This window comes from Physeter macrocephalus, chromosome 18, assembly GCF_002837175.3.
Source record: "Physeter macrocephalus isolate SW-GA chromosome 18, ASM283717v5, whole genome shotgun sequence".
NCBI lineage: Eukaryota > Metazoa > Chordata > Mammalia > Artiodactyla > Physeteridae > Physeter > Physeter macrocephalus.
In genome coordinates, this window is record NC_041231.1 from 27,857,847 (window position 1) to 27,867,812 (window position 9,966).

Genomic DNA, 9,966 nt, shown 5'->3' on the forward strand with positions numbered 1-9,966 from the left:
GTACCCTTCGATTCACCAGGGCGGAGATGGGGGTGGGACTGTGTACACCTTTGAGATTCGGTTTCTGCATGCAGTACACATTCATTTTGGTAATCAAGGATATATTGCTGGATTTAAGAGGTCAAGAACAAGTCAGGAGCCGAGAAGAGCTCCAGGTTGTGAGAGAGGAAGGCGGCCACCCGTAATAAAATAACTAAAGATGCCCCCATCAGTAGGAAACTAGTGAAGTTTTAAATCTGCATCTTTGCTCCTAGTGGGCATCTGGAAAAGGGTGTGTAAACTTGCTGTCAATCGCTGGCCCTGTTTGCAGTCTGGGAAGGAGGGAAGAAACTTTGAGGCCAGACCGCTCCAAAGCGGGGGCGTTACCCTCTTTACCAACGTTCTCTCCTCCCCTAAATGCAGAGGGCATACCTTTATTCCTCCTCTCCCCAGTGCGCATCCCCCTTCTCCATCATCAGTCAGCACGTCCCCTTTAATAGCCGGAGGCCGTCTCTCCCTTTCTCCTCCCAGTCCCCCTCCCTTCACACCTTGGGTGGGAAAAGAGAGTGGGGCGGGGTGGCCCGAGAGCCGGGAGGGGCGGGATCATGGCGAGAGCTCCAATGGGCGTCCAAGCTGGCCGCCGTGGACCCCGTCAGCCAATGAGCAGCAGGCGGGGGGCGGGGCGGAGCGCTGTTGCAAAGCCTCCAACGTGGGCCGGCTGGAGGCCGCGGGGCAAGAAACCCAGGGGGTGTGCGAGGGCTAGCGGCCGGGGGCGGGGCCTCGGGGATCGGCCGGGGCTGCGCCCCGGGGAGGCGAGCTGCTAGCGGCTGATTGTTCGGCTGCGAAGTGTGCGGGGTTCGCGCAGAGCCGAGGAGCCGTGCGAAGCCCGGAACTGCGTGCGCGCGCTCTGCCTTCGGCGCTGGGACAGCGAGGCGCACCGGGCCCTTGGAGCAGTGCGGGGTTGGCCGCGCCGTCCAGCCCGGAGTCTGCAGCTGGACGCTCGTAGCGGCGAGGAGGATGCCCACGGGCGCAGAGCTCCGGCTGCGAGCCTGAGCGCCTTCCTCGCAGCGGCGGCGGCACTTGGCGTGCACGGGGACTCCGAAGCCCGGCCAGGAGCGCGGCGGGAGAACGAGGAGCGCCGGCCAAGCACCCTTTGCCCGCATCCGTGGGGTTCGCAGCGGGCACAGGCGGGTCGGCCCGGATGGGCGCGGGGTTAGCGGCCCCCTCCGGGCGCTGCGGAGCGGCTCGGGCACCGGGGACCCGCTGAACGCCGGAGTCGCCGCCGCGGAGAGAACTTGTGCCGGCGGCCATGTCCCGGCGCGCAGCCTAGTGCTGAGCGGAGCCCCCGCTGGCCCGCCCGCGCCTGCGGTCGCCCCGGACCTCGCAGCCCCAGTGCCGGGAGTTCGCTGCGCGCTCCAGACAAGATGGCGCGGCCGGTCCGGCGAGCGCTCGGGGCCCCGCTCCGCTCGCCTTGTCTTCTTCTCCACTGGCTGCTGCTGGTGCTGGTGCTGCTTCGGCTGGAGCCCGCATCGGCCGCGGCCGGCCGGCGGGCGCCCTGCGCTGCCGCCTGCACTTGCGCTGGGGACTCGCTGGACTGCGGCGGGCGCGGGCTGGCGGCGCTGCCCGGCGACCTGCCCGCCTGGACGCGGAGCCTGTGAGTGCCGCCCTTTCCGTCCTCCCCGCGCCCCGGGACGCTGTCACTCGGGGACGGGGTGGCAGGGGTGTTTCCCCGGGAAAGGGGTGCGGATTGAGTTGCTTGTACGTGAAGTTGAATGAGCTGGAAAACTGTTCGCGTGGGATCGTAGTGGTGGTCCTTGGGGGTCCGGAGGAGAGAGGGCGTGCGTGCGAAGAAGTCGGGATGGGAAAAGCGTGCGTCTCGTGAGGGTCTGGATGTGCGCGAGCGTGGGTCTTGGGGATCTGGAGGAGGAAAGTGTACCTCGTGGGGGGAAGGATGTGATCGAGCGTGGGTCATGGGGTATGAAGGTGAGCGAGTGTGGGTCTTGAGGTTCTGGAGGAGAAAACGTGTCGTGCGGGTGTGGAGGTGAGTGAGCGTGGCTCCGGAAGGCCATCTGGGAGTTGGTGAGTGGGTGGGATTCTGGAGGTAAGAGAATGTGAGTAAAGAGTCAGGAGGTGAGGGTGTATGTCTGTGGGTGGAGAGTGGGGAACATCTGGAGGGGAGAGAGTGAGGAAGTCTGTCTGGGGCTCCCCGAGTGTTTCTTTTTTTCTCTTCTGTAACCCAACTCTCTGTTGTCTGAGCTGCTTGGCCTTCCAGCGGGTAATGAATGAAGGTGACTTTTGCCTCCGGTCTTCCATTTACATTATTTATTAGTGAGAGTGTGTGTAGCCGCCTCCTCATCTCCCCGGGACCTTGGTGGCCTGACTTGGCTCAGGCCCGGGGCAGAAGGACACCCTCTGAGTCCTTCCCTGGAGGACCCCCTGAGTTATCGGGGCTTTGAGAGTTACTGGAGATCTGTGACTGCTGGAAGTTGGTCCTTTTCCACCTGGTTGGCATTTTAGGGAACTGTGTTCCAGACCCTTCCTGTCTGTACCCTAGGGGACCCTTTGGGCTTGACGATGCAGTGGTGTGGGGCCCATCCTCTAGCATTTCTCCTCTATAAATGGTGCAAATTAGTCTTGGAGTAGTGCTACTTTGGAAGAGGGTGCCAGACTCTGGGTTGATTTCAGCAGAGTGTGTTTTACTCGCAAGAGGCTCTTTTCTGTGCTGTCCGGAGTTTGGCCTATCCGGACTTGGTGGGACACTTCTTACAGGAGGTTTGGCAGGAAAACAACACCACATTAGGTTGCTGTAAACATGGTAGAATGTCATAGGTTTTAAAAATTTCTGACGAATCTAGTCCATGAATCACAATGCTGTCCAGTTATCAGCAATTAACATCTCTGCAGAACTGTTAGTACCTTCCAGGAGAGGCCTAGGTTGAATAGTTCTGCTTCTCAGTTGGATAATTGGACATCTTTCCTAGAACATAGAAGAGGCACAGTAGTAACCTCAGGCGGGACATTCACTGTTCAAAAAAGAGAAAGAAAACTGGTGACACCGGTTTTAACCAACACCTGTGGCTTGATCAAAGAACATGTGGTCTGGGAATCTGGTTGCCGTGAAGGGAAAGAAGGGAAGTTAATTCCTTTCTGACGTGAAGATCCTGTACCTTTGAGAGCGGGGCACAGATCTTTAACTTGGACCACGCTGCACATGGGTCACTAGTGATCAGTCCTACAGAGTTCTGAAACTGGACCGTTGACTTATGTGTAGGATTTCTCTTCAGTATTCTGCTGTTTCTTTGGCATCCCCTTAGGGAAAACCAGTGGTCAAGGTGTGGGTGTTAACACAGGTGGTGGCTGTGTAAGGTAGTGGGAGCTGGAGCCCAGCGTTGTCATTAGGTAGTATTGTATTTAGTTGTGGTGTCTTGGGTATTGTGGGTTTTCCTTTACATGCTCTTAGTTTTTAAAAAAGTTAAATCATGGAGGTGGAATCAGACTAACATCTTAGGTGTTCACCTGTTGGAAGACTGACTCCCAATGCCAGGTGTCAGTGGCATTGTGGGGAAGGCACTAAGTTCAGAAGTGGTGGCTTCCTGGAGAGGACAGGGTGGCTTCTGTTTTCACTTTCCTATGGCCACAAGATCCACTTTGCCTTGCCCTTTAATTTCTGGAGCAAAACTACGGGTTGTTTGGGGGGCTTTCTGTCTGCCTAAGGAGTGACATTTCACAAGTCATAAATACCTTTAAAATTGCAGTCTTTTCTCTTTTCCTCACACAGTTGATGATTAGTAAATACCAAACTGGCTGTCTTGAGCTTCAGTTAGGCCTGATTATACTGATGATGGTGTTAACTGATTCGATTTTAAGATGTGAGTAGTATGGCTTCTGGTTAGTATGTGGCAATGTGGTATTCAGTACAGAATGTATATCCTTTGAAAAATGTTTGTGAAGTTTTTTTTTTTCTGATTAAAGAAAAAGCAAGCAAATGTGTTTTTATTTTTCCCTAGACTTCAGGTTTCTCCATTTAAGTCATTAGTCTTATTCAAAATTTTGCATCAGGATATTTATATCTTTTAAATTCCTGGCCATGATTCAGTAAGACTTTCGGGGAGAAAGTCTCTGTCTATAATATAATAAAATATCTTACAGTTTCACCAAGTTTACACCCTCGGAGTCCATTGTGTCTAGAAAATGCTTTGAGCTAGTTTATAACCCCATGAACTAGATTTACTGCAGCTAGTTCAAACAATTTCAGGCTGCGGGTTTGAGATAGAAGGGGACCTGTGGCTTTATGGAATTTTTTTTTTTTTTTTTTTGCTTTTGTAAACAGTGCCTCTAATTTTGGAGTTGCTCCTAAGCCCCGCATAAGGAAAGTAAAACTCTTTAATAGTGGATGTAAATGCAGTTTGAATAGCAGAACTGGAATGGTGCTGGGAGAAAGGAAAATATGTTCATTCCCAGGGCCTGAGGATAACTTATTCAACACAGTAACTTATAGTTGTAGTAGCTGAGCCATTAGTTGAGTTTGCCGTCCCATTACGTAGGTGCGATTGGCCTTGTCCAGCCAGCACATTCATAAATAGCTCCCAGAAGTGCCACTCCCTATTCCAACTTCCCAGAACCTTAGAAGAAGTTGAACTTCTTAGAACTCAGATGTTTGCTTTCTTTGAAATTGTTTTGGAGAGCATGGCTTCAGAAGCTGTTTAAGACGCGTTAAACACAATTTACCTTAAGTCTCTTGTCTGTGGCGTGAAGTTGAGCACAGTACTGCTTGCTTACAGGGTCTGGCAGCTCAGTGACGACCTAATGGGATTGTGATAGGAAGGCAGGCAGGCCCTGGAGGAGGAACAAATGATTCTCGTTCTCAGTGTGGAAGGAAGGTGACATGGCATTCGGAAGCAAGGACATCCCGTAAAGGTCACCAAGTGTGGTTATTCTGAGTCACATTAAGACAGATGTATTGATTTGGGTCTCTTTGTATTTTGTCTTCCTTCGTGTTTGCAGTACCGAACCTGGGTGACTTAATCGAACCTCTGTTGGTTTGGGCACCAAAGTGGTGCTTATGATTACATTAGAAAATAAACACAGGCCCCGTGGCGGTTGCCATTGTAGTTGGGAAGCATAGAGGGCCTTTGTCTTTCAAATTTTACAGCTGTGCTGGAAGGCCCAGGTGTTTGGGGTGTTGTGAATTAAGGGTTTGGAAAATACTTTCCATCCTGTTTATGCAAATTAGATTTAAAGTGCAGATGACCAAATTGTTTCAGAACCTAAGCTCCTTCCCAGGAGGGGAAGGTATATGAATGGTAAAATTTTTGAGACCTTTCTTATCTGAAAATGTCTTTATCGTACCCTCTCACTTCATTGGTAGTTTGGCCAAGTTTAGAATAACGTGTGTGTGTGTGTGTGTGTGTGTGTGTGTGTGTGTGTGTGTGTGTGTGTGTGTTTAAGAAGTAGATTCTTGTCTGGATTACCCTGAGGTCTTCCCTTCTGCCCATTTTCCTCTTTGAGTCTCTGTATCACTTAAGAAGAACTCAGCAGACCATGAACATCTTCCGATTGGTGGGTGGGGATGGGCAAAGGGTTTTTCTGAATGGGGACCCTTTCGAACACAGGGTAATGGGCAGAGAGAAAATCTGAAAAGTGCAAGTGCTTTTAAAGTTTTGGGCAGCTTTAGGCTGAGCTCAGAGTCCTTTTCTTTGCAGCAAGTGTCACAAGGCTGGCCTCAATTCCCCTGTATGATGGAGCACTTATCTGTTAAGAGTTTTCTGACACTTTTTTTGAGTTAAGGGGAAGTCTGGGAAATGAAATTGGTTGCCTTTTTAAGGGACAGGATTTAAGTCCCTCTGATATGAAATTATGGCCATAAAATCTAATTTTTGAGGACTGTGAAGTTAGGAAGTGCCCGGAGACCCCCAGGGCCCAATACAAATGAACTGTGTTGGCCCTCGGTGCCTCTTGCCTTTAGGGTACGTCAGGGCTGTTCTTGCCCCACCTTTCCAAGGGACTGTGTTAAAAAGAAGCGTGCTTTTCTTTTCCATAATTACACCGGGTCACCAGATTTCCCAACCTTTGGACTTTTGAATGTATTGTCGGCAGTAATTCTGCATCTCCAGAAAGATGATGATTCTGTGCAGAGTAATGAGAGCTGGTTCCCAGTGGATGTCCGGATGCGCGGGCCCGCCAGCCCTGCTCCAGGGGCCGCAAGTTTCTCTCCCTGCCGTGTTAATGCCTTGGCCTGAGTTCCCCACGCAGCCTTCCCTGAGCAGTTGGGATGGCCTCTGGCTGACCTTTCTCTCCCTCAAACACCAAGCTCACAATGAAAGGGCCTCTCCCCCATTCTGCAGAGGTGTCTCCCTGGTGCAAAGGCTTTTCAGCATCTTCTCTTTCAGAGTGGACAGGAATGCGAGAGAGCTACTAGGGTTTTGTGTGACTTAACAATGCCCCCGGCCCAGTTCTGTGCACCTGCTGTAGCCCGGAAGGTCTGTTATCCGGGGAAGGAGGTCGTTTAAAATAGCCATTGGTTATTTTAAAAGTGACACCAGAGAGGGAAATCTGGGAAAGGGATTCGTAGAATTGAAAGTCGCTATAAGCAATCCAGGATGTTCGTGGTACCAAGGTCAGTTGGCTTAAAACTCAGAGGGATTCCTCTGACTTACCCCATAAGTTGAAAGACTTCAAGTTTCATGAGCAAGCCTGATTTTCAACGACTTGTGAATGAGTTTGGTGATATTAACTCATTGGGGACCTTCCCCCTCCTCAGCAACTGCAACTTGAAACCCAGGGGGTCTTTTAGAGCAGGGCTCTGGGCTGTGTTAATATTCAGAGCTGTTTACAATGGATGCAGTTTCAAAGGCTTGAAGGCATTGTCTTGAGACAGGAGGGAGGAGAGGTGGGAGGAAAATTCCCAGGCAGAGGAGGGGAAGTATCTAAAAATCTCCAATGTTCCCTGGCCGGTGGCGAATTTAGGAACCGTTATAGCGGTGTTTTTTTTAATGACTTAAGCATGGCATTGAACCTGTGGGTCCATTCCATCTACCTCCTGGCTTCAGTTCATGGTGTCTGTCAGTAATGTGGTTGTCTTCTGCTTTTGTTTCACATTAAAGTGTGGGAATCCGTCAGAAACTCAGATCTGTTTTTATGTCCTCACGGAAAGAAGTAGGACTTTGAAGACCAGAGGTTAAAATTTTCACAATAGTTAACCCTCTTGGAGTTATTTTTTCTGTATAACTGCAGGGTTTAGAATAGTAGTCCAGACTTACCTAATAATTGGCCAATTACAGGACTAAGGCTGAGAAATTTTCTGCTGAAGAACTTGATAGACCATTGTTGCCATGAAGCAAAATTAATAGTTAAATCAGAATTACAGAAAAAATGAATATTGTGATTTATCTGTGGTCTAATTGAAAGTTGCCAATTTGTACCCTGGTTTGGGGTGGTTTTTGTTGCGGTACGCGGGCCTCTCACCGCTGTGGTCTCTCCCGTTGCGGAGCACAGGCTCCGGACGCGCAGGCTCAGCGGCCATGGCTCACGGGCCCAGCCGCTCCGCGGCATGCGGGGTCTTCCCGGACCGGGGCACGAACCCGTGTCCCCCGCATCGGCAGGCGGACTCTCAACCACTGCGCCACCAGGGGAGCCCTCTGGTTTTGGTTTTTTATGCGTTTCTTTTTTGGTGGGCGCATGCTTATGAATTTTTCTTATCCAAAGGCTTTATGCTTTATGCATTTCTCTACTAATATGTTTATATAATTTAATACTTTACGTGTGGTTTCAATATAAGTACTTGACGCATAATCTTCTGAAGCGCAAGCTATAAACCCAGTGTGCTTATAAAAGTCGCTCTGTTTTTTTTAAAAAGCTGCTTCCCTATTTCCCTGGGTTTCGTGCTTTTCATGTCCTGCCTTCAGGTGTTCTCTTTGTCCTCTGGGTGGGCATTTGATGCCTGATTGTACGCTGGGTCTTGGGTTGGGTTCTTGATGGGGAAAAGAGCCGGTGAGGGCAAAGCCTTCCTTCACTCTTACTCTGTTAATTATTTGGATGCCTCATCCCTGCTGATCACACCCAGTGCTCACCATTCACTAGGGAATAGTGATGAAGAGATTGGAAATTATTTCTAGGGTCCATTCCTGGCTCCACCACCCTACAGCTGTGTGTGTGATTTGTGGCGAACCTCTTCCGTTTGTTTCTAAAAAGGGGATCATAATAGTCTGTCTTAAGCTGCTGTGAAGACTAAGTTAGGTGACACATGTATTCAGCCCAGTCCAGTGTGAATCAGTCACCTCAGGCTAAGGCCCCAGTAACTCACGTTTTGCATCCTCTCATGGCAAGTCTCTCCAAGTCAGAGTTCCTGGTGACGGAGGCTTCCTGGGAAAAGTTTACTTTTCTGATAATGAAGATCTCTTTTGGCGTAAGCGGGTGGCAGGGCTCACAACCCAAACAGCCTTCTGCCGTGAAGTTTTTGGTGGTATGTATAGAGTGAAACTCTATGTGCCCTTGGGAAGCTCAGACAAATTCAAGGGGGAAGCTATGAACAGTTGCAAAAAATTATATGAATTATGCAATTAGCAAAAATGATTGAGGTGGTTTATAAATGTATTCCAGTTGTGCAAATACTTCTGTCTACTGAACATTACCCTTCTGGGAGGTGGGGTATGGGAAGGAGGCCAGGAAGTGAGAGGCCCTTAAACTAATAATTTTATCCCATTATTTCCCAGGGTTTCATTGAAACTGAGCCCTGTGAGATGCTCAGTCAATTGCTTGGAAACATGCAGATGTGCTCTTCCAATCAAGGGTTAGGTTGCAGGCTGGGGATGGGTGAATCCTGCGCTGTACCCACTTCTCTTTGGAAATGTTAGGGGGAGGAGGTGTGAGGGGAGGTGATTGTGGGGTTGTGTGCAGAGAGCTGGAGAGCTCTGACATTTTTCGTTTGTTTTGGTTTGTCATTGTACAGTAACTTTGTAGGGGACACGGGCAGTGAGCACAGGGTCATCTGAGGAATCTGGCAAGGATGCCACCTGAAAAACCATTTGCTTTTGCTCATGCACCTGTACCTGCAACCCTTCCCCTGTGAATGGCCATGATTCACAGCCTTGCCCACATGAACGGCTACGATTGTTTGCATCTTTATTACTATTTAATCTAGCATAACCGGCAAAGCCCATTGTGTGAACAACCAATCCGTTCATCTCTGCAAGTCCTAATACATCTTGGTTTCCTTATGAACCAGGATGCAGGTTCCAATCACTGCTTGTTCAGTTTATTTTGGCAAAAGGTGGCGTTCAGAGAGTTTAAAGAAAGCATGGCCTGTCTCTTTTTAAGCACTTTGCATTGATTATTCTTTAAACTTTTATGGTGCCCAGGTCTCTAATCTTTTATCATCTGCAAATATTTTTTTTTCTCAAGTTGTCTTATTATTAGGAAGAAAATGAATGGAATGGGTGAGGGTCTGTCCTGCAGTAGAGTTGCCTAAATGCTAAGAAACAAGATAATGGAGGGTTTTTTTCTTCGCTGATTAAAAACAAATCACAGAACTTCATCTTCTAAGACTCCTTTATACAGCATTTAGCAAGTGTCCCCCTCCCCCACCTCCACTTCCTCACTTCCTGTCCTTTGCTCCTTCCACCAGTTTATAATTTGCCATTCAAGTAACGTGGCGCTTATCTTGGCCAGGGCATACATCGCACTGATAAATTCTTTCTCGCTGGATGACCTACTTGATGATAGCCTGTTAGATACAATGAGGAGAAGGAGAATTGAGCACTTTAGAACTGGAGAATGGATAATCTCACTTTAGTTCCAAATTTTGTAGTGGCCTTGCTCTTCATTTGAAAGCATTTGTACCCCCAGCAGTGGCACTTTGGGCTGTATGAAAAGACATTGACACACGGGGCTCTGCCTGGAGAGTGACAGCTACTCACTGATTGGCAGTTTTCCTCCCCCCTCCCCTCCCCCTCCCCTCCCCTCCCCTCCCCTCCCCTCCCCCTCCCCTCC

General features: G+C 49.6%; 1 protein-coding gene across 3 annotated transcripts in view; it reads left to right on the forward strand.

Annotated features, from left to right (window-relative positions):
• Positions 1-1,281: 1,281 nt before the first annotated feature.
• The window catches only part of LRIG1 (leucine rich repeats and immunoglobulin like domains 1), a 120,103-nt gene continuing 111,418 nt past the window's right edge, over positions 1,282-9,966 (forward strand). For all 3 annotated transcript variants that reach the window (XM_028479768.2, XM_024123956.3, XM_028479769.2), the window contains exon 1: positions 1,282-1,633. In XM_028479768.2, the coding sequence (XP_028335569.1) occupies positions 1,404-1,633 (230 nt within the window). In that variant the 5' untranslated portion in view covers positions 1,282-1,403. The remainder of the gene's footprint in view (positions 1,634-9,966) is intronic.